At 41.6% G+C, this 24152-nt stretch overlaps 1 protein-coding gene across 1 annotated transcript; it reads right to left on the reverse strand.

Annotated features, from left to right (window-relative positions):
* Nucleotides 1-1061: 1061 nt before the first annotated feature.
* LOC149284997 (uncharacterized) lies at nt 1062-22624 on the reverse strand. The gene is made up of 3 exons (XM_089495919.1): nt 22577-22624; nt 18904-19117; nt 1062-1915 (listed from the first exon to the last, which is right to left on the reverse strand). Exons 1-3 carry the CDS (start codon nt 22622-22624, stop codon nt 1062-1064), a joined length of 1116 nt encoding a protein of 371 aa, XP_089352045.1.
* Between the last annotated feature and the right edge of the window lie 1528 nt (nt 22625-24152).

Genomic DNA, 24152 nt, shown 5'->3' on the forward strand with positions numbered 1-24152 from the left:
GAGGGATAGGAGGCCTTGCAGGACCCCAGCCTTTCTTTGGGGGGAGAAGAGGGGCTTCTCCCCTCCAGCCATTCCTCTGAATGAACAAAGGCTCTCCCCACTTCTCTCCCTCCCTCAGAACACACTGTGAGGGCAGAAATGGCTTCTGGGGCTGAGACTGTGCAGGCGCATATAGTCCCAAAGGCCCCTCCTCTGCATGCACAGGGATTGCCATGTCCTAGATGCTGCTGCTTATTCCGCTGGCGGCCTTTGTGGGAAAGGAAGGTATGCGCTGGGGTTCAGTGGCCTCCCCTTCCTTCACTCCTTTCTTTCTTTGAGGAGACCGCAATGGAGCCCAAGGTGCAGAGCTGGACTCAGGAGGGAAAGGCAGGAAAGGAAGGCTCTGCTTTGGAAATATAGCTCTCTCTGTGTATCCTGTATGTTTGTGTCTGTGTGTCTGTGCTGTTCTTATGGCTGGGAATGGAGATGAGAACTGAGGAGAGTAGAAAGGGTCAGTTTTGGGCAAATTCAGAAATTCTGTGCATCAAAGTCCAGTGTGTTGAAACAGTAAAGAACTTTATTGAGAACACATAGAGATTCAGTGATTAAGCCAGAACTGACCACTCCAATCCAAACAATACATTAAAACCCCTAAAACCAAAAACATGACCCTCTTCCAAACCTAGCCCCCACCCCACAGTCTCTGCCCCACAGGTAACAAGGCCCCCTTTTGCCATTCCCAGAAACTAGCCCTTTCTGTTAATACCTGCCCCCAACTTTCTTAAGCCAAAATCCCACACATTGCAAAAGCTATAATTCCCATAACTATACTAACCAGCTGCAACAAATCCCAACCTCCCATCTACCTAACCTATACCACAACCCACAATCCCCAGCCAAATTGACAACCCAAAGCACTTATCTATACTATTGGCAATTAAAACCTAAACGTAACAAAATCCAACTTAAAAACATAGAGACATATTGACAGACAAATTTTACAAATAAGATCACAAGGGCCTTTTCTTTGCACTGCTGGATTGAAAATATATTTGTTGTATTCGTTATTGACAAATATAATGTTAGGATTTGTATGGCTTCTCTCCTCTGGGAACTCTCTGATGTTTCACTAGGACTGACTTCTGAGAAAAACATTTCCCACAATGCTGGCATTTGTATGGCTTCTCTCCTGTGTGGATTCTCAGATGTATCATTAGGATTGACTTCCAAGAAAAACCTTTCCCACAATGCTGGCATTTGTATGACTTCTCTCCTGTGTGGACTGTCTTATGTCTCACTAGGCTTGACTTCTGAGGAAAACATTTCCCACAATGCTGGCATTTGTATGGCTTCTCTCCTGGGTGGACCCTCTGATGTTTCACTAGGTCTGACTTTGAAGAAAAACATTTCCCACAATGCTGGCATTTGTATGGTTTCTCTCCAGTGTGGACTCTCTGATGTCTCACTAGGTGTGACTTTGAAGAAAAACATTTACCACAATGCTGGCATTTGTATGGCTTCTCTCCTGTGTGGACTCTCTGATGTGCCAATAGGTATGACTTGGAAGAAAAACATTTCCCACAATGCTGGCATTTGTATGGCTTCTCTCCTGTGTGGATTCTCTGATGTATCATTAGGATTGACTTCCGAGAAAAACATTTCCCACAATGCTGGCATTTGTATGGCTTCTCTCCTGTGTGGATTCTCTGATGTATCATTAGGATTGACTTCCGAGAAAAACATTTCCCACAATGCTGGCATTTGTATGGCTTCTCTCCTGTGTGGATTCTCTGATGTATCATTAGGATTGACTTCTGAGAAAAACCTTTCCCACAATGCTGGCATTTGTATGGCTTCTGCCTGGTGTGGACTCTCTGATGCATGACTAGGATTGACTTGTAAGCAAAATGTTTCCCACAATGGTGGCATTTATGTGACTTCTTTCCTGTGTGGACTCTCTCATGACTCAAATGTTTTTCTGTAAAGAACGACAATTACAGATGAGACTGAAAATCAGACTTAACAGAGGAGGGTGTTACTGCATGATTTAGCCCTCATTAATCCCTCCTTCTTAGAGATTAAATTAATAAAGTTGCTGTGAGTAACCTAATCATGACCCTGATGCTTATGCCCCTAAATCCATTGAACAGTTGCATTCTTACTCCTAGGAGCTAGCAAAGAAGAGACCATATGGGAACTGCCTTGAGGGAATCAGTAGAAGAAGATAGTCAAAGGACTGTTGAAAAAAAATATTCAATTAAACATGTGCAAAAATACTTTGATTGACAGGTGGCATCATATCCTGTGAGACGGCCACTGAATGCTGAATCAGAGCCCAAGGCATGATGCAAGCTAACTGCAGAGGATGCTTCATGCTGTTTGGCACCAGGAGAGGACTCACAACTAATACAGTATACAGCTCACATGAGGATTGGAGTGGATTGGATCTGAGTTGTGTGAGCAAGAGATGGTGAAGTTGATGGAAGTCGGAGAAGTGAGCTTGCAAATATTTGTATTATTTTGCAACTCAAGATAGAGAACCTCCAAGGATTTCAATGAAATCGACTGTGTTTGTGACTTATTTTTAAGTGTGAAAAATGGTCATTGCATTGCCAATGCCTATATCTGGATATTTGCTTCCGTACTCTGCTATGATATTTTTGAGCTGTATTTGGGTGCATCACCCTCAGATTGTAGTGTACATTGGCTTGTGAACGCGATCAAAATTCAGAGCCAACAAGAATCTGAGAGCCGGTGAGCTAATGCCTTTTATCTGATGTATTTGCATCCAACACCCATTGCATTCAATTCGTTTCACACCATTCTTCCCCCACAAAGGAAATATTCTAAAGTGATATAAACCTTTCTTAACCCACAGTTTCTGCTCCCAAGCAGAAACCAATTTCAGTATAACTATCAGCCCCGACTTGCTGTTCTTCGGTGTCAGTCCAGTTACAGATAGACACTCTGGCCTGTTACAGACTGCCAAAATAAAGCTGCTTCAGGTCTCTTTGGAGGTATGCTATTTAAATGATGCATGGGCCCTAAGAGTCCGGAGGTCGCGCCAAAGCCACACTCCATTCCTAACCACTGGAGTGCAGCTTTGGTGCAGCTTCCAGATTCTTAGGATGCATGCATCATTTAAACAGCATACCTCCAAAGAGACCCGAAGCAGCTTTATTTTGACAGTCTGTAACAGGCCTCTGTTTGTTTTCATGGCTAAACACCTCAATGCACTCACCAACCCCAATTGTCATGGGAACTACTGATCTCTCCTTATTTCAAATCCTCAACAATTGGAATAAAGATCTGGATAGATAACGTATCATCATTTTCAAAGCCTTACATCTATTCACCACACCCACCTTTGTTACCTAGTTCTTGTGTGTGTGCGTGAACACTTCTATGTATGTGTCTGTGTGTTTTGCTTTCCCCCTAAATAAAACACAAAAACCTATTTCAAATCCCACTGAAGATCTGTTTGATTCAGGAACTGCTATAGATTGGCTGAGTCCAGAGGTCACTATTGCCCCAGTAAAACTATTTCTTTCTATTGAGCTAAGTACCAAAATCCCCTAAAAGCATAGCACTTGCTTCCCACAACATTCCAGAATTGGCAGTTTAGGGTTGAATATTTAGAAACCTTACAAAGTGGAGAACAATAGTTCCTCACTAAAACTAGAAATTTCATGATTCCGCAGGAAGTTGTTATGACAATTAAATTACGTGTGAAAGGGAACTAGGAATGGTAGTAGAGCACAAGTTGAACATATGTCAACAGTGTTATGCAGCAGCTAAAAAGGCCAATGTGATCCTAGGCTGTATCAATAGGAGTATAGTGTCAAGATCAAGGGAAGTAATTGTGCCACTCTATTCTGTTTTGGTCAAGGCTCACTTGCAATAATCCTGTGTCCAGTTCTGGGACCACAATTCAAACAGATGTTGAGAAGCTGGAGCATGTCCAGAGGAGGGAAACCAAAATGGTGAATGGTCTGGAAACCATGTTCTCTGAGGAACGACTTAGGGAGCTGGGCATGTTTAGCTTTGAGAAGAGAAGGTTAAGAGTGGATATGACAGCCCTGTTCAAATATTTGAAGAGATGTCATATTCAGGATGGAGCAGGCTTGCTTTCTGCTACTCCAGAGAAAAGGACATGGAATAATGGATGCAAGCCACAGGGACAAGAGATTCCACTTAAACTTTAGGAGGAACTTCCTGAGAGTAAGAGCTCTTCAACAGTGGAATATACTCCCTCAGAGTTTGGTGGAGTCTCTTTCTTTGGAGGTCTTTAAACAGAAGTTGGATGGCCATCTCTTGGGATGGGGGGGGGGGTGCTTTGAATGTCTATTCCTGCATGGCAGAAGATTGAACCGGATGATCCTTGTGGTCTATTTCAACTCTTTGATTATATCATTCTAAAGCAGAATCATAGCGCTCTGACAGTAAATTATGAAAGGGCCCTCAGTCTTAACAGGAAGGGCAATGGATTCAGGTTCCTTACCCACAGAGGCCACATTCTCGTAATTCTCCATCATCACATTACTGTACATAAGTTTCTGCTTCTTCGTCAACATTTTCCATTCCTCTTCGGTGAAATATACCGCCACATCCGCAAAGGTCACCTGCAACAGAAAATAGCCCTCATCCAGAGAGTGACTAAACAAAAGGGGAGGAAAGCACATGGTTCATCCCAAATATTATTTAATCACTTTAGAATTCAGTCCAGGAAATAAACTTTAAATTCTGCAAGCCAGAAAAAAGCTGCAGCCTTTGAGATCCAGTTTGTCTCGAATCCTATCAATATAATATACAATATAATAAAGAATATAATTTAGGCCATTTCTGGAATATTATTGATTGATTAGGATACTGACTATCCCAACATGTATAGTACATTTAGTCACCAATGAATTATAGTGCATTTAGCCATATCTCACCTAATTTCAGAGGTATATTTCATTGTTAAAAACAGTTCTGGGGAGTACTCTGGGTTTGAGGGCCACTGGGCCCACCCTCAGTTTAGGCCTAGACATATTCTCCCATATCCCCCAGCATTTCACAGATGGGGAAAGCAAGACACATGTGGCTAAGCAACACCAGAAGGTGCTCAAGATGGACAAAGTTGTATGATAAAGATCACACAAGCGAGGAAGGGTACCGCAGTTTGCTTTTGCCTCCGTCTCCTGGCAAGGGCAAGACCCTGCTTCCTCCTCTCCTCCCTTCTCCCCTCTTTTGAGTGGAAGGGATGAACACTGTTTTGAATTTGGAACAAATTTTTCAGCAACTGAACTGACCTGAGGAGAATGGGGAAAGTGGGAGGAGGAGAGAGAAATAGGACATTTTCTAAGCCCCTGAAAAAATGAGGTGACAGAGGATTACCCAGGACTCTTTCTGCCAAACTGGGACAGTATGTTCTCTGCTTGCTTTCATGAGCCGGACCAGACATAGATGAAACTACTAGTAAGGATGGCAACTTACCAAAGAGCTGTTGTACCTCAGGAGCCTCTTTCTGTTGGAGCCCGACTCCCTCTGCTTGGCCTCTGTTTCGGCCATCAGGTGGGCAGGGGGATCCTGGTTGTCCTGCACTTGGGTCACTTCTAGCAAGAGAGGCCCAAAGCCGTGTCCAAGGAGGCCGAGATGAAGGTCCTGAGAAAAGGGACCAGGATTAGGATTGACTTGGCAAGAAACCCTGCAGCACTCAAAGACACAAAGAACAGCATCCTGCTGGAGACATACGCAGGTGACAAATGCCTCCTTTGGCCCAATGCAGAGGTGGGCATCCCCTTCCTCCCTCTCCACCAAACAAAGCTCCCTGGACCTAGCATAGATTTACTTCAGCTCCCCTACTCAACAGATACTCCATGCCTTATTAGAGTGGGGGGGGGGGATTAGGGGATGGGGAATTAGAGAGGCCCCTGGCTATGTCCCCATAGATAGATGTGAAATCAGTCCATCATAAATAAATAAACCATCTGCTGAAACCTGCAGAGGTCGACAGTGCTTTTCCCCAGCATCAGCCCCTTTCAGAAGAAGGCTGCATGCACACTATGGAAATAAGGCACTTTGAGACCGCTTTAACTGCTCAGTGCTATGGAATCCTGGGATTTTACCTTTAGGACACTTAGCCTTCTCTGCCAGAGAGTTCTCATGCCACAACAAACTACAAATCCCAGGATTCCATAGAATGGAGCCAGGAGTTTCAAACTGGATTATTTCTGCAGTGCAGATACATCCTGAGTCGATTGTAAAAGGATAGAAGCACCCATGTCTTGTTTTTATCCTCCTAATAATGGTTTTCCTTTAAAAAATTAAGTAGTTTGTTTTAGTCTATAATCCTTATTTTTGTTGTTTGTTTTATGTTTCATTCTTGGTAATATGAGTTATTCTGGTCTGTCTCCTTCCTTCTTGCCTGAAAATCTCTTAATAAGGAAACTGAGAAGACTTTTAAAACCTCCCAAAGGAGCCACTTATGGCCTTGTTTGGGGGACTAGCCTCCTCTTTGAAGCCAAAGCCCAATGTCTGTGAAGAAGAAGAAGAAGGCTTGTATTAAAACTATCCTCCCCATTTCTGATCCCTTTTAAAACCCATGTTCACCAGAAGGAGCAGAGCTAAGAAAACCCTCTCACAAAAGACACTCAAAGGGACACACTTCCTTCATTTTGGCCCAAGGAGCCTGGCCTCCTTCTGACTCTGGAGCCTCAGGAGAGAAAGAGAGGCCTCTGTTCAACTGAGGCCTCAGAGAAGGTTCCAGAATATTATTCCCAACAGTCACAAGCAGAACAAAATGGCTGCCAGAACACAAAATGGCCACCTCTGGCTCAGCACTTGGAGGCCTCAGTGCAGTAGTGAAACCTACCACTTCCAGGCCTTGTCCCTCTGCTCCCTCTCCCCTCTCTCTCTGCCTCCTTCCTTCCTCCTTGTCTCTCTCTCTCTCTCTCTCTCTCTCTCTCTTTCCTTCCTTCCTTCCTTCCTTCCTTCCTTCCTTCCTTTCCTCCCTCCCTCTGTCCCCTTCTCACTCACTCTTCCGCGTGCAGAGCTAAATAGAGAGGCAGAAGCTCCTCCCCTTCTTTAATCTGGCCAATGGGAGCAGAGGAGCTGGAAGGCCCCGCCCCCTGCCCCACCCTCACAGGCTCCTCCTGCAGTTAATATGGAACAAGGCAGGAGGGACTGAGGGACCCTGGAGCCCCAGCCACACTGGCGGCCATTTTGTGTTCTGGCGGCCATTTTGTGTGCTGTTTGTGACTATGGAGTATGTTCTAGAACCTTCTCTGAGTCCTCAGTTGAACATGCATAAACACACACAGATACACACACACACACACACACAGAGACATACATATACACATACATATACTGTATATATACATACGTGTCACAACAAACTACAATTCCCAGGATTCCCTGATTTGAGAAGGGAATTGCCTCCACGCTTCCAGATCACAGCCCCAGAGAAAGAGTCTCTACAGTATATCAGCATTGCCAATTTAAGTCCACTTTTTCAGCTGCATTTGAATTTAATAATGATAATAATAATGGTGATGATGATGATAGATAGATAGATAGATAGATAGATAGATAGATAGATAGATCGTGTAGCACATTTGAGACTCACTAAAAGAAAAGTTGGCAGCATGAGCTTTCCTAGACTTAAGCATACTTCCTCAGATATATGGGAATTGTAGTTTATTGTGGCACCAGAGCTCTTTCTCACAAAACTACAATTCCCAGGGTTCCCTAGCACTGAGCCACGGCAGCTAAAGTGGTCTTGAACTGGATTATTTCTGCAGTGTGTCTTGGAACCAACTCAGACTGCATCTTCACTCCAGAGACAATCCAGTTTCATACCGTTTTAACTGCCATGGCCCAGTGCTATGAAGTCCCGGTAATTGTAGTTTGTTATCATACCAGAGTTTGCTGAGAGAGAAGGTTCAATGTCTCACAGAACTAGAATTCCCAGGATTCCATAGGACTGAGCCTGGGCAATTAAAGGGGTGTCAAACTGGATTATGTCTGCAGTGTGGTTGCAGCCGAACACGTTTCTATTTTGCATAAATCTTCCTGGCCCCCCTTCATGTCCAAATAAGTATCTTAAAGGTATTAGAAGGACTGAAAGATATTTGTTTGGTCCAATGGTAATTTTGAGAGTTGAAATAAGTTACAATTATTTTTATTCAATTAGGTTTACATTTATTTGCTAAAGATCCACCATATTAGTAAAAATATAAATAAATCCTATTATTATTATTATTATTATTATTATTATTAACATTACGGGAACTTTCAAGGGATTTTGACTGAATATTCCGTGTAATATGGGGTGGATTCCATGGATTTTGGTAAAACATGCCGGGAAATAAGTTCAAGACTTCTTACCAACACTGGTCCTGCCCTGCAGTAAGGCCACTCCAATCCCTCTCAACCGAGGACTACAACTCCCAAGTCTTCTTTCTTTCTTTCTTTCTTTCTTTCTTTGTTACTTTCCTTCTTCCTTCCTTCCTTCTTTTCTCCCAAGCTGCCTTGTGTTAGTGCTGTTACTGCTCTTGTTGTCGTTGTGTGCTTCTAAGTTGTTTCTGACTTATGGTGACCCTAAGGGAAGTCCATTGAAGGCTTTTCTTGGCAAGATTTGTCCAGAAGTGGTTTTGCAAGTGCCTCCCTCTGAGGCTGAGAGAGTGTGACTTCTTGCCTAAGGTCACTCAGTGGATTTCTGTGGCCAAGAGGGCATTCGGACCCTGGGCTCCAGGGTCATAGTCCAATGCTCCAGCCACTAAACCACCGCTGGCTCTTTCTAGAGGCTTTGTAGTTTTTTGTGGAGTGGCTCTAAGTCATTGCCGACTTCTGGGGAGCCTTCCCTGGGGTTTTCTTGGCAAGAGTTGTTCAGAGGAGGTTTGCCATTGCTTTCCCTGAAGTTGAGAGAGTGTGGCTTCTTGCACAAGGGACCCAGCCGGTTTCATGGAGGAGTGGGGCACTGGATCCTGGCCTCCACAGTTGTAACCCAACACTCAAACCACTGCACCTCACTGCCTCCCATTCTCATGTACAATCTGTGAAATAATTGCAGACTTTTTTCTGTTCTTCATGTGTGTCTTCAATTCAGTTCCAAGTTATGGTGACCCTAAGGCAACCTTACCATGGGGTTTTCTTGGCAGGTTTCTTCAGAGAGGGGTTGCCATTGCCATACGCTGAGGCTGAGAGAGTGTGACTTGCCAAGGGTCACATAAGTCCAAAACACACTGCAGCAATAATCCAATCTGATACCGCTTTAACTGCCCTGGCTCAGTGTTCGGGAATTCTGGGAAATGTAGTTTTGTGGGACATTGAGCCTTCTCTGTCAGAGGGCTCTGGTGCCACAATAAACTCCAATACCCAGGATTCCCTAGCACTGGGCCAGGACAGTTAAAGCACTCTCAGACTGGACTATTGCTGCCATGTGTTTTGGACCTTACGTGGCCACAAACTGTCCATAGCCTGCAATGCATCTCCTAATTCTGTTGGCAGTCCCTCCCTCCCAACACTTTCTCATTTCCCCCCAAAACCAGCACAAAGCTGGCAGATGGAAAAAGGTTTTAAAGCAGCATTTAAATCTGCCATATTTGTTTTTAAATGACTAAATGTCCCAAATGCTATTATCAGTTTTGTAGCTATTATTACAGAAAGACGTACAATGCAAACTCCTCAAGTACCTTTATTTTCTGGAGTGAGATGGGCTTTTCCAACTGACTCACTGTGATGATCTCCGGTGGTCCAAGCAGCCAAACTGCGGCCCTGTAATAATAATAATAATAATAATAATAATAATAATAATAATAATAGTTTTATATCCCTCTCTTCAGCCAAAAGGCTATCAGAGTGGCTTACAAATTGTTAATTAGACATTTAGACATCATGGCTTTTAGTCCAGCAGACCCTTAATTTCCTGAAATCCCGCTGCCATCATCCAGTGAATTATAAAAGGATTTCCCTTAACTTACACTGGGACCAGTTAAGGAACCTTATTTCTACTTCTTTACTGATCTTCCCAAGCATCAGCTGAGCCAAGACATGTGTAAAAGGAGCGTCGAGTAGTAGATACTCCAAGGAGATATTTACTATAAATAACAAAATATAACTAAAATATAAGTCATACAAGATATTAAATTTACAGTGCTATATAAATAAAGGTTAATAATAATAAGAATAAGAATAAGAATAAGAATCTTGCAGGTACAAAATTTGTAAGTATATAATATACAATTCATACAAGCTATTAAAAAATAAATAAACCTAAGCATCCAATTCTGAGACTAACTTCCAAGATCCGCTCTTTAACTCTCTCTCTCGATCTCCAACCGACACAATTCCCCCAACTGTCTCTTGGTCTCTCAGGCCTTATATCTCCTTCTCACGGAAGCTTCCAGAAACACCTTTATCTTGCTCTCTGATTGGTCAAGAGAGCCTTCTGTAGCAGTGATGTCATTCTGCATTTGCATAAACCTCCCTTTTCTGCCTGAAGAAGACCTCCATTGACTGGAGCCCAGTCATTACACTTTCCCAAGGCAAGGCTTGCACCTATTTCCCAATGTTGTTCTTGGGGTCTGCCTCCCAGTTGTTTCCAGGTCTTGTGGTGACTTTATGGGAGTCTCTGAAGGGGTTTTCTTGGCAGGTTCCTTCAGAGTGGGTTTCCCATGGCCATCCTCTGAGGCTGAGAGAGTGTGACTTGCCCAAGGCTTCAGTTCTTTTGGAAGCCTTTTTGCTTTATCTTCTAGAAGGCAGCTGAAGTGTTGCTTCTTGCATTGAAGAAGGAGAGGAACCTTCTGGCATCCAAAAGGCTAACACTCTCTGGATTTATGACTAATAATAATGTATATATAGGATTGCAATACCTGTTCATTTATCAAAAGGTTTCATATCATAGATTCTCATAGCTATGTCCCTTAATAGCAGTTAACCAAATTAAACAGTATATAAAACAAAAACATTAAACAAGCTGGACAAGGAAACTGTTACATGGATTTGTAATTGGTTGACTGGCCAAACCCAAAGGATATTCAACAATGGCTCCTTTTCATCCTGGAGAGAAGTGACCAGTGGGGTGTCCAGTGGGGCTCTGTCTTGGGCCCAGTGCTATTCAACATCTTTATCAAGGACTTGGATGACAGAATTGGGGGCATATTTATAAAATTTGCAGATGAAACCAAATTAGGAGGAATAGCTAATACTCCAGAGGACAGGATCAAGATTCAAAATGATCTGAATAGACTAGAAAGCTGGGCCAAAGCTAACAAAATGAAATTCGACACGGAGAAATGTAAGGTACTGCATTAAGGGTGGAAAAATGAAATGCAGAGATATAGGATGGGTGACACCTGGATGAATGAAAATACTTATGAAAGGGATCTAGGGGTCCAAGTAGACCACAAGTTTAACATGAGTCAACAGTGTGATGAGGCAGCTAACAAGGCCAATGCGATTTTAGGCTGCATCAACAGAAGTATAGTGTCTAGATCAAGGGAAGTAATAGTGCCACTCTATTCTGCTTTGGTCAGGCCCCACCTGGAATATTGTGTCAAGTTCTGGGCCCCACAATTCAAAAAGGACAATGAGAAACTGGAGTGTGTCCAAAGGAGGGCAACTAAAATGGTGAAGGATCTGGAATCCATGCCCTATGAGGGAGTGGGAATGTTTATCCTGGAGAAGAGAAGGTGATATGAGAGCCCTGTTTAAATATTTGAAGGGATGTCTTATTGTGGAGGGAGCAAGCTTGTTTTCTGCTGCTCCAGAGACTAGGACCCGGAACAATGGATGCAAGCAACAGGAAAAGAGATTCCAGCTCAACATTAGGAGGAATTTCCTGACAGTGAGGGCTATTCGACATTGGGACACACTCCTTCCTCGGAGTGCAGTGATCCTTGGAGGTCTTTAAGCAGAGGCTGGATGGCCATCTGTCGGGGATGCTTTGATTGAGAGTTCCTGCATGGCAGAATGGGGTTGGACTGGATGGCCCTTGTAGTCACTTCCAAGTCTATGATTCTAAGTGAACATGAAACATGTAATAAGAAAGTAATGCTATATAATGAGAAGAAAAGAACAATTACAATACACAAATCAGCTTCAATTTATCTACTCTGAATAACATACTGATGTCATGCAGAATAACGTCTAAACAATGATAATGTAAAAACTAATTTTAGTTTATTACTATGAATAACCTACTAATGTAGGTAATACAGAATGACTTCTACAAAAAATAATATAAACAAGGGCAATTGTGAGTACAGAGGTACACAAAGGCTTCAGTACAATGACAATACATATAATTAAGAATGGGCTACAACAAAACAACAAAAGGAACAATTACAAGACACAAACTCTCTCCAATATATCTGCTCTAGGTGACATGCTAAAATAGATGATATGAAACTAAGTAAAGTGCTGTTATCCCTGTCTTTGGGAATTGATGGAGCACATTTCAAGACAAGAGGTCTTCCTCAGCCGCAAGGCAGCAGGCGTTATCTGAGATACTCTCGTTCTTCCTCATTCAAAAAATGTGCCAGATACATATTTTGCAACCCATCTTCCTCTACTTTCCTGCATGAAACTTGTCCTGGTTTTGGGATCTTCTGGGGAGGCCCTGGTTGCTGTCCCAGGAAACTCTCAGGTGCATTTGGGGGGAAGGCAGGAGAGGGCTGCTTGGGGGCTGCTCTCAGGAGTTGGGACCCCTTCTTAGTCTTGCCGTTTTCATCAATATTCTGCTAAAAAAATTTACTTTATTTTGTGACGGCAGCTAGGACAGAAATAGCTAAATTATGGAAATCTGATAAGAGACCAACTTGGGAAAACTGGATGTGAAAGTAAATGAGTCCAGGGCATTGGATAGACTTTCATGTACAGTGGTCCCCCGGGTTACGAAATTAATTCGTTCCGCTGCCCTTTTCGTAACCCGGAAGACTTTCGCAAGCCGAATTGCCATAGGCGCTAATGGGGAAAAGCCGCGATTTGGTGTGAAATCGCGCCGAAAAGCACCAAAAGTTTTTTCGTAACCCGAAAAAACTTTCGTAACGCGGAACAGTTTTTTTAAATAATTTTTTTTCGTAACCCGGGAATTTCGTAAGGCGGCGCATTCGTATCCCGGGGTACCACTGTATAGCCCAAAATCATGATAAAGGCAGAAGAAAGGAGGAGTGGAAGAGAGTTTTGATAAAGTGGGGAAAAGAATGGGAATTAAACTTGTCGCTAGTGGAGGACTAATCAAAGTCCTCTCTTTTTACTGTTCTCAGTGGATTTGGGAGAATGAAATTTAAGAACCTTTAAGAATATTATGCTATGCATGTTATAAATTGCATATAAGAATATTCTGGTTTTTTTTGCTTTCTTATATATATCCCAGGTCAACAGAGGATGATTGAATGACTCACTGTGTATATTAAAAACAATAGCGAGAGATCCATACAATGAAACTGATGTGAACATCTGTATAAATATATATTTCTTCAGTTGTTGTTAACCTTACAAAATACTAAGAGAAGTAGACAAGTTTTCTATGTAAAATCGAATGAAAAAAATTTGCAGTTTCTTTCTTTTTTTACTTAAATTGTAAAAGAATAATTCACAGCTAGACTTCATATTTCGGAGGGAGGTTTCAAGGCGAAGGACATTCAAATGGGCTCAGATTCAGAAGACGGAAAAGGAAGACTTAAGAGGGTCCCAAATGACCAGTCAAGACTCAGATTTGCTTTTACAAGCAATCTTTATTTGGATTATGTATTGATCGTGTTTTATGTATTTGGAAACTTAAATAAAGATGAATTTGAAAAATACATATAACTTATAACAAACAAATGAACAACATTTAAATTACCAAACATACATAGGAATACCATATTTACATATAATTCTAAATGCAAAATACATTAGAATAAACTTCCAAACCTAAAGGGACAGCTAGCTCCTTTCTTTAAATAATCCTCTTTTATCTCTGGCTAATTAGTCTTTACATCTTTTCTTGTTCTCAAGTCGATTTAGACTCATGGCAACTCTATGGATGAGAGTCCATAATTCTCTATTTGTCTTCATACTTAACCTATTCCAATTTTATTTTGAACTGGAATTATTCCTTCCCCTTTTCAATGTAAATCCTTTGTACATATTCCCCCAGATATTATCTTTTCTTTCCACAATACATAGTAATCTTCATTACAAATTTGACGTTTATATAATCTTTATTATTTTCTGAGTCATAAAAATAGGGGGGGAAAACGATACAAATCCAGTATCCATAACAACACTGTCACAAATCTTTCCGTTTCCTTGGACCCTCTTTCTGCTTTCTGTCTTCTTGGCCTTTCAAAGTGCTCACTTTCATAATATTATAACCGAACTCTGCTTTTAAACACAAATTTTATGCACAACTCTAAAACGTATGAACACAATATATCCCAATTGCTTATTGATAATATCAGTTTCCATTTATGTTCTTATCTATTGTCAAAATAACGTATGCATAACTTTGCAGTATTCGATTCCTTCTTTATCATGCTTTACTTTAAGCAGGAGACTCAAACTTTCTTCCACTGACCTATAATTAATCAGGAAATAAAAATACACATTTAAACAAATTTTTGAAGAACAGACTTTGTAGATTCAATTCCAGTTAATTCAGACCTCAATGAGCTTCAGATTTCAGTTCCATTCTTTTCCCATTCCTCTTCTCTTTTTCCATATCGTAATTCTGAGCCCTACAAGAGAGTTTGTCCCGTTCCCTGTAATCATTAACTCTCTGCATCCAATTTTCCCATCTTGGAGTCTCATCCATAACTTTGCTATTTCAATTCTAGCTGCTGTTACAAGATATAATATAATCCTCCAATATTGTCTTTCGTCCGGTGGGCTTAAAATCGAAGTTATATTGAGTAAGTACAATTTAGGGCTCATTGGGAATTTTATTCCCAATATCTGCTGTATTGAGTCATGTACTTTCTTCCCAAATTTCTGAATTTCCCTGCAATGCCACCATATATGATAGATGCTTCCCTTTTCACAATCACACCCCAACAATTAATTACCCTGTGCTAATTTATAAGGTTTGTTTAGCTTCCATGGGGTGTAATATCACCTGTTCATTATTTTCATGTGATTCTCTTTTAGATCCTGCGCTACTGTAAATTTACTTGTTCTATTCCAGGCGTTTTGCCATTCTTCCATTTCAATTTTGCATCCCATATCCTGCGCCCGTTTCCCCATATACTCTTTTACAGTTTCCTGTTCCATATTCCTGCTCAACAGTAGTTTGTGTAGTTTGGATATCTTTTTCTTATCAGGTTGCCAGAACAAATCATCCAATCCGTTTAGTCTGGCTTCAATTCCTATTGTTTTGTCATCTACCAGAAATCTTTGTTTTAGCTGGTAGAAATTAAACCACTGTCTATTATGTCCATCCTTGTTAATCTCTTCCCTAGATCTTATCGACCAATTCCCTGATTGATCTTTCTTAAGCCAATGTTTGTAAGTGAGCCAATTACTGATGCTTATCCATCTACCGAAGAGTGCCTTCTGGGCCGATGTCCGAAGTGGTAACTTAAAATGTCTTTTTAATCTTGCTCCAAGTGAGTAGTAAAGATTTCCTCATTGGATGATTATTGAAATCGTTATTCATCCCCAACTTCTCATAACATAAGAAGGCGTGCCAACCAAATCTTAACTGCACATCCTCTAGATCAAGCATTTCTTTGTCCTCTAATTTAATCCAGTTTTGGATCCAAATTAGATTACATGCCCAGTAATATAATCTGAAGTCTGGGAGCGAATAGCCCCTCTCTCTGAAGCATCTTTGAGCTCCTCCCATTTAATCCAAGGTTTGTGTCCTTTCCATATGGATTTTTTTAGCTCGGCTTCCCAACCTTTAAATATCTTATCCTTAATCTCTATTGGCAAATTTTGTAGCAGAAACATAATCTTCTGTAGAAGTGCCATTTTGATGACGGCAATTCTGCCTAGTAGTGAAAGATTTAACCAGTTCCCTCTCCTTAAATTTTCTCTTATGTCTTTCCATTCCCCTAAATAATTATTGTCTTTAGAAACCCAAATTCCTAAGCGCCTCAGTTTCTTTCCTACTTGGAAGCCCGGTTTCCTCTTTCATTCCTCTACCTCTTCTCCAGTCATATTTTTAGTTGTCAACACTGTCTTGTCTTTATTGATTTTCAGTCCTGTGAATTTGCCAAATTTGTTTAGCTCCTGTAGCAGCGGTTCTCTGCCCCGATTTGGGTCCTCCAAAACTGTTACCACGTCATCCGCAAACGCTCCTATCTTGGTTTCCTTTCCTTTCCTGTTAATCCCTTTTATATTTGGATTACCTTTAACAGAGGAAATCAAAATTTCCATCACTTCTAAGAATAAAAGCGGTGATATCGGGCATCCTTGCCTTGTGCCCTTATTTACCATACATTCTTGGGATCTTTCTCCATTGATAATTTAGCTCTTTGCCGATTATATATTTGCCTTATTGTCTCCCATTTCCATACTTTTTACCACTTCTATCAAAAAAAATCCCATCTCACGCCGTCGAAGGCTTTCTCCGTGTCAATAGCAATTAGGGCACTTTTTTTCTCATTATTGACCTGGTAAAATTCAAGACAATTTATAATCGTTCTGATATTGATCCTAATCTGTCTGCCCGGTAAAAACCCGTTTTGCTCCTTCCCAATTGTCGAATTCAAAATTCCCTTCAGTCTGCTGGCAAGTATTTGTGTGAATCTCTTATCATCAGTGTTCAGCAAACTTATTGGTCTACAATTAGTCATTAACAAGCTGTCCTTTCCTTCTTTAGGAATTAAAGTGATACTCGCTAGCTCCCATGAGTCTGGAATCCCCTCTGCATTAATAGGATTAAACCATTTATATAGTGGATCCACTAGTTCCCCTTGAAATGTTTTACAATATCTAGCTGTAAATCCATCCACTCCAGGGGATTTCCTCTCTTTATCATCTTCTTATCTTCCCTCCGTCTATGGGGCCTGCAAAGGGAGGGGGCTTCCTTTCCTGGGGAGGGCAAGGTCTGGATCTTCCCTGTCTATGGGACTTCAAAAGAAGGCTCCACGTCAGAGGAGAATGTGGCCCAATAGAGGGAACCTAACATTTTCCCAAATGAGCACATTCTCTGTCTCTCTGTCCAGAGGCAGAGCCCTCTTTCCCAAAATGGCAGCTGAGGGGGTCCTATCCAAATGCCCCCTGTCTTTCAGCAGCCCCCTTTATGCCATCTCTTCCCTTGGCACTTTCCTTCTTTCCTTCCTTTAACCTCCATCCCTTCAAGGAAGGGGGCTTTCAGGCAAAGAACTAACAATGGCTTCCATGTCCTTTCTGCATGTTCCCAGAGGAGGATGACTGATCTTTGCAGGGTTGTTGTGAAGGGTAAGGAAAGGATGTGTGTGTGTGTGTGTGTGTGGGGGGGGCTAATTCAGATCCTGTGGGTGTCTAAGCCTAGTTGCCAGGGGGGTATCCCTCTCCCCAGAAGGGGCTTTGAGCTCCCTCTGTCTGTCTGCTCTTGGCTTTGGCCTAAATCTGGGCTCTTCTCTCCTCCACAGACAGAGCCCCTTCCCCCAGGGAAAATGCTATTTAAAATATATGAAAATGTTTCCAATGCTATTGAAGCCTATGCTATCTGATGCTTTTTATTTGTCACAAGTCTTTTGACTGGGAGCCTCCCCTCTTCCCAGAGATGAAGAGGGTGCCCCCATTGGAAGACCATAGAGGGTGGTTTGTGAGCCCTTATCTCCCCCCAAATGAGGAGGAAGGGAGGGAGGGTCTCTCCTCTGCCCCACTTTCCAGGAGGCAGGGGCTCCTCAAAGCCCTTTTTACATCTAAAGGACCCTGCCCCCTCCCTCCATGGCCATGCCTCTCCTCAAGTGCCCCCTGCCCCCTTTTTCTCATACATATCTCTCCCCCACTTCCACCTCTTCCTCCCTCTGAACAGACTGTGAGGGCAGCAATGGCTTCCTCAGGACCTTAGACTGAGCATGTGCACATGCCCCAAAGGCCCCTCCTGAGCATGCGCAGGGATCGCCAGGGCCTTGATGCTGCTGCTGAGGCTTATTCCGTAGGCAGCCTTTGCGGAAAGGGAAGGAGTGCACCCATCCTTCCTTCCTCTCTTTCTTCCTTCTTTCCTTTGAGGACACTTGGAGGATGCCAGAATGGAGTCCAAGGAGGAGCTGGACTCAGGAGGGAAAGGGAAGGAAGGAAGGCTCTGCTTTGTACATATAGCTCTATCTGTCTGTTTGGTATGTGTTTGTGTGTGTTTGCCTCTTTTCTTCTTATGGCTGGGAATGGAGCTGAGGACTGATGAGAGAATAAAGTGTATTTTGTGCAAATTCAGAACTTCTCTGCATCAAAGAGTCCAACACATTGAAACAACAACTAACTTTATTGAGAACACATAATCAGAAAGTCAGTGTTTAAACCAGAACTGTCCTCCCCAAGACAAAGAATACATTGAAACCCCAACACCTAAACCTCCACCTTCTACCAAACCTAGCCCCCACCTGCACAGTCGCACAGTCTATGCCCCAAAGGGAACAACACCCCTTTGCCATTCCCAGAAACTAGCCCCTTTCTGTTAATACCTGCCCACACCTGCCTTCAGACAACATCCCACACTTTCCCAAAGCTATCATTCCCATAACTATTCTAGCCAGTTGTAAAAAAATCCCAGCACCCCCATCTAGCTGACCTATACCATGACCCATAATCCCCAGCCAATATTATAACCTGAAGCAATTATCTATACTAATAGCAATTAAACTTAACAAACTATAACTTTAAAACATAAACAGAGATATAGACAGACAAACATAACACACAAAATCACAAGGGCATTTCTTTGCATCATTGGATTGAAAATATACTTTTTGTATTTCTTATTGACAAAAACAATGTTAGTTTACTGCTGAGATTTGAGTGGCTTCTCTCCTGTGTGGACTCTCTGATGTCTCACTAAGATTGCCTTCAAAGAAAAACATTTCCCACAATGCTGGCATTTGTATGGCTTCTCTCCTGTGTGGACTCTCTGACGCATGACAAGGACTAATTTGTAGGCATACCTTTTCCCACAATGCTGGCATTTGTATGGCTTCTCTCCTGTGTGGACTCTTTGATGGAAGGTGAGATGACGTTCCTGAGAAAAGAGACTAGGGTTAGGTTTGGTTTGTCAAGAAACCCTGCATCACTCAAAGACACAGAGAACAGCATGCTGCTGGTGAGATACGCAGGTGACATATGCCTCCTTTGGGCCAATGCAGAGGTGGGTATCCCCTTCCTCCCTCTGCACCAAACAAAGCCCCCTGGACCTAGCATGGATTCACTGCAGCTCCCCTACACAACAGATACTCCATAGTAAAACGCTTATGATGTTGCTATGTTGCGCAGCACGTGAGGCAACACGTTAACGTATGGCGCCAGATTATGCACCTTGACTGTAGTCAGTAGCTTCTGAGCTGAAGAAACACCTGTTGCTTTCTCAATGAGCAAAGAGACACTGTAATCTTCTCTCAGATGAGGCTTTTATTCATATAAGAAGTTCCACTGTGTACAACACTATATACAACGACACCCTCCACCATCCACACCAGTAACAACCCACTCTGAGACACACACTGTCTGACTCTTCCTCAGTGACAGTTGAGAATGACAGTTGACAATTGCATCAACATTCCAATGATGCTCTGTTTAAATGCTGACACATCTGCCACTAGAGCTGTCAATGACTTCCACAACAGCTCCACCTAGTGGCCACATGCATGTCATTTCCTCAGACCTGTTCTCCATGGTCCTGACACTCCATGCCTTGAGAGAGTGGAGGGGGGTCAGGGGATGGGGAATTGGAGAGGACCCTGGCTATGTCCCTGTAGCTAGATGTGAAATGAGCGCATCATCTGCTGAAACCTCCTGACCTCCCCAGTGGCCCTCAGAGGAGAATGCCTTCCTTTGGCTTCTGGCTAGAGAAACACAGCTGGAGGCTTCTCCAATGCCTCGCACCCAACACTCTCATCAGGCATGGAATGACCATGGAGCATGGCTTTCACAATTCCCATGTTTCATTTTGTATTCCTTCTAATTTCACATCTATTTTAAACCTCTCCCTCATTTGACGATAAAGATACTACACTTGTTTTCCCCCCAGATCTTCAGTAGAGCTTTTCTTATTAAAGGATTTCTGCTTTCTTTATGAACTTTCTCTTTACCGTAAATTAGGTATCCATGCCACCCAAATCTTAAATGTTCACCCTCCAGACATAACAACTGTTCATTCTCTAACATAATCCATTCTCTAATCCAAACTAAACAACAAGCAGCATAATAAAGTTTTGAGTTTGGTAAACCCAGCCCTCCTCTACTTTTCTCATCACAAAGTATTTTTGTTTTTATCCTGGCTCTTTTTTATTCCAAATAAATTTTGAGATTTCCTTTTGCCATAGATTCAAGGGTTTTTCATTCTGGATGAAGGGTATCACTTGGAACAGAAACAGTATTTCAGGAAGGAAACTCATTTGGATCAGTGATATTTTTCCTAATAGCGATAAGTGTAATTTCCCCCATTTTTCTAGGTCTTTTCTGATTTCCTTCCATGTGTCTCATAGTTATTGTGAAATAGATCTGAGTTTTTATTTGTTAAATTGATTCCTAGATATTTAACTTTCTTTCCCACTTTAAATCCACTAATTTCTTACAAGATTTGTTTTTCCTTTTTCCCATATTTTTTGTTATTAATGTTGTTTTGTCTCTGTTTACTTTTAGTCCTGAAACATATTCCAATTCCACTATTACATCCATCAATTGTCTTGTGCTCTTTTCTGGGTTCTCCAGGGAATACAAATGTTGTCTGAGAAGACTCTCATTTTAAACTCAATTGTTTTTAATTTTTATTCCATTGATCTTATTTTCTAATCTTATCCTATTATTCAGTGCTTCAAGGATCAGAATGAACAAAAGGGGTGAAAGTGGGAAAGCTTGCTATTTACCTTTAGAAATCTTAAATTCTTCTTTTTTTACACTTAACAATTTAGCTCTTTGATCTTTTTACATTGCCTTTATCCATCTTGAATAAGAAGCTCCTATGGACTATTGCTGCCATGTGTTTGGACTTCTCTTGGCCGCAAACTGTCCATAGCCTGCAATGCATCTCCTAATTCTGTTGGCAGAATTTAAAGCAGCATTTAAATAAGGAGCGTTGAGTAGTAGATACTCTAATAAATAACAAAATATAACTGAAATATAAGTCACACAAGATATTAAGAATCTTGCAGGTACAATATTTGTAAGTATATAATATTCAATTCATACAAGCTATTAAAATAATAAATAGACCTAAGCGTCCAATTCTGAGACTAACTTCCAAGATCCGCTCTTTAACTCTCTCTCTCTCGATCTCCAACCGACACAATTCCCCCAACTGTCTCTTGGTCTCTCAGGCCTTATATCTCCTTCTCACGGAAGCTTCCAGAAGAACCTTCATCTTGCTCTCTGATTGGTCAAGAGAGCCTTCCGTAGCAGTGATGTCATTCTGCATTTCCATAAACCTCCCTTTTCTGCCTGAAGAAGACCTCCATTGACTGGAGCCCAGTCATTACACAAATACTTCAAGGGTTTCTGCCTAACGACGACTAAACCTCTTCTAAACTTCGTCCAAACCGCTCCTAGTCTCCTGGACGCTCATAAACGCCTCACAAACGAAGCCGGAAGCGGCGTACCCTCTAAATCAATTATATCAATTATAGCTTTCCATTATACTGTACATTTTAGCTATTTCATGCTGAAACTCAGGCAAGGGTATTAACAGCATGGGTATTTAAAACATCGTAATTTTCTAAAAGATAACTTTCTGAATGATGATTAATTAATCTTATATGTTCGTTTTTAAAAGAAAGTCTTGCCTTTAAATTCTCAGCTTGACATAAAACATGTGGGTGTTTCCATCCACTCACAATCCCAGTGGTATCAAATTTCAGGCTGGATCATTCCACAATCATGTGTAAATTTTTATCATCTAGTAATCTGATGTGAAGAGCTCAAGAATGTTTGGGGAATGCTGCTGAAGGTAAACAAGGGATGAACTGGCGTCTGCTTGGACTGGAGACTAAAGAAAGTCTCAGTTAAGGCGCTTAAGGCTCTACAAATGTTTAGTAAGACATCAAAGTGGGGTAATTGAAAATCAGTCCACAATGCCAATTTTTATAAAACTTCCACCTTAAAGTTCACTGCATGAGAGATTTTGGTGGCTACTGTAAGAAGATAAACACACAACAATTTCCAGATCTTACTCAACTCAGTCAATCATGCTTCTGTTACTATAGCTTTACTTACTTTGATGTTTGAGCAGTTCATACAGTCAGTAGATAGGCATCACCTAAGCACCAATTCTTTTATTGTTGTTGTTGTTGTTAACTGCTTTCAAGTTGACATCTAAATTACATATCATTAGAGTTAACCAATATACACATATACATTCTGTCAGCTGTTATCACCCTGAGAAACAAAACCTTTACTTCCACTTGAACTTAATCTATACCCAGAACAGCATTTTCCCCTATTCTTTTTGGATGAAGAGCATAATGTCATTCCAATGTTCTTTATATACATTCTTGGATCCATTCCTGATTTCTCTCGAGAGCTTGTCCATCTCCATCGTGTCTAATCACTTGAACATCCAGTCCTCCTTAATAGGGATTTCTTTCAGCTTCCATTTCTGGGTGCAGACTATTCTTGCCGCTGATAACATATAAAATAATATTTTACCATATTTACTCTCTAAATCAAGATCAATTATATTTCACAAAAATACTTCAGGTGAGAACTTCAGAGTTATGGCAGTTATTTTCTTGACTTCAAAGAAGATTGATGTCCAAGGTTTACATGCTTCCCGACAAGTCCAGCGCATGTGAGAGATTGAGCCTTGCTCTTTCCCACATTTCCAATTGTGGTGGAAATATTCCTTGTTGAAATAAAAAACTATAGAAAGATGGAGTCACCTTTGTCAGCCAGAGAGATGGTTTTTGAAATAAAGGCTTGGAGTTTAGAAAGACTAGAGCAAAGGAATAATGAGTGCGTCTTGACCTGGATGGAAGCTGGCACCAGTAAAAAGACATAACATAAACTACTGAGATAAGGACACATAGTTGACATTCAGAAGCAAGGTTAGGAGGAAAGCCACTGAATTCCTACAGGAGGGGGTAAGGAGTGATGATGCAGTTTTAATGTATGCATGTATTTCTGTTCTGATTATAAGAATTCTGTATGTTTAAATTGTAATTAGCCAATCGGGTGTATTGAAGAAGCTTCTTTGTCTTGAATAATATAAAAAGAGCCATTTTGTCTTGTTCGGGGTCTCAGCTTTTGGAACTTGAATTCCACTGAGTTCATTGTTTTCCTTTGTCGACAATTGGAAATAAACTTATGGATTTTCAATTACTAGGTCCTCTTGCCAATCCTATTGCTCTGCCAATCCTAGAAATTTAAGTTTCCTGAAATTTCTGTTACATATTTGGCGAGCCAGCCAGGAGTAAAGGCAAGCAAGAATTGGCAAAGAGTGGAAGAACTTATCTTCCTGCAGGCTCTATGTGTTTTTGGCATTGAGCGGACCCTTGTGAGAAGGCCCTGGCGCCATCCAACATTTTGATTGGAAGGGCTGAACATAAGGATTGGCTTAGTGGTAGGAACAGAGTTTAGCCTATGTGAGACCACTTAGTAATTTGAAAATTCACTGGGGGAAAAGGAAAGGGAAAAGGAAAAAAATAGAAAAAGAATCATCTCTTCAGGAACAGGTAAAGTATAAAATATAGGGAAAAGTGCACTAAAAAGGGAGCCTCGTTGACCGGTCCAAATCTTTGGATGCGAGTGGGAGAAAGGACCCCCTCCCTGTGTTAGCTGAGCCAGTAGCAAAGGTTCTGCCCAGAGAAGCCTTCTTGCCAAAACTCAGGAACCGGGCCCCTAGGGAACATAAGCAAGGAACTGGGAAATGAAAGGAGGTAGATTGTGGTGTAAGTATTGAAATAGCTAGAAGTTAGGTGCTGGTGGAGAGTTGGAGGAGAGCATTGGTCTATTGTGAGTATAAATTATGGTTGTGGTATTTTGTTTCATTCTGTCTGGTTGTGGTGGAGGCTTCAGTAAAGACTGTTGAGCTCCAGTAAAGAGTAAAACGTGGGTATATAACGTGT

Source organism: Sceloporus occidentalis, unplaced genomic scaffold (genome assembly GCF_023333645.1).
Source record: "Sceloporus occidentalis isolate IW3139 unplaced genomic scaffold, rSceOcc1.0.p SCAF_86, whole genome shotgun sequence".
NCBI classification, from domain to species: Eukaryota; Metazoa; Chordata; class Lepidosauria; order Squamata; family Phrynosomatidae; genus Sceloporus; species Sceloporus occidentalis.

Bases quoted from the DNA above. Each gene is read 5' to 3' on its own strand.
- LOC149284997 (XM_089495919.1), bottom strand. From the start codon at position 22,624: ATGGAGATGGACAAGCTCTCGAGAGAAATCAGGAATGGATCCAAGAAT. The intron at 19,118-22,576 runs GTATATAAAGAA...CTCTTTTCTCAG, and splicing joins TCAGGAATGGATCCAAGAAT to GAACGTCATCTCACCTTCCA. The intron at 1,916-18,903 runs CACTCAAATCTC...CAGGAAAGAAGT, and splicing joins AGTCCACACAGGAGAGAAGC to CACATAAATGCCACCATTGT.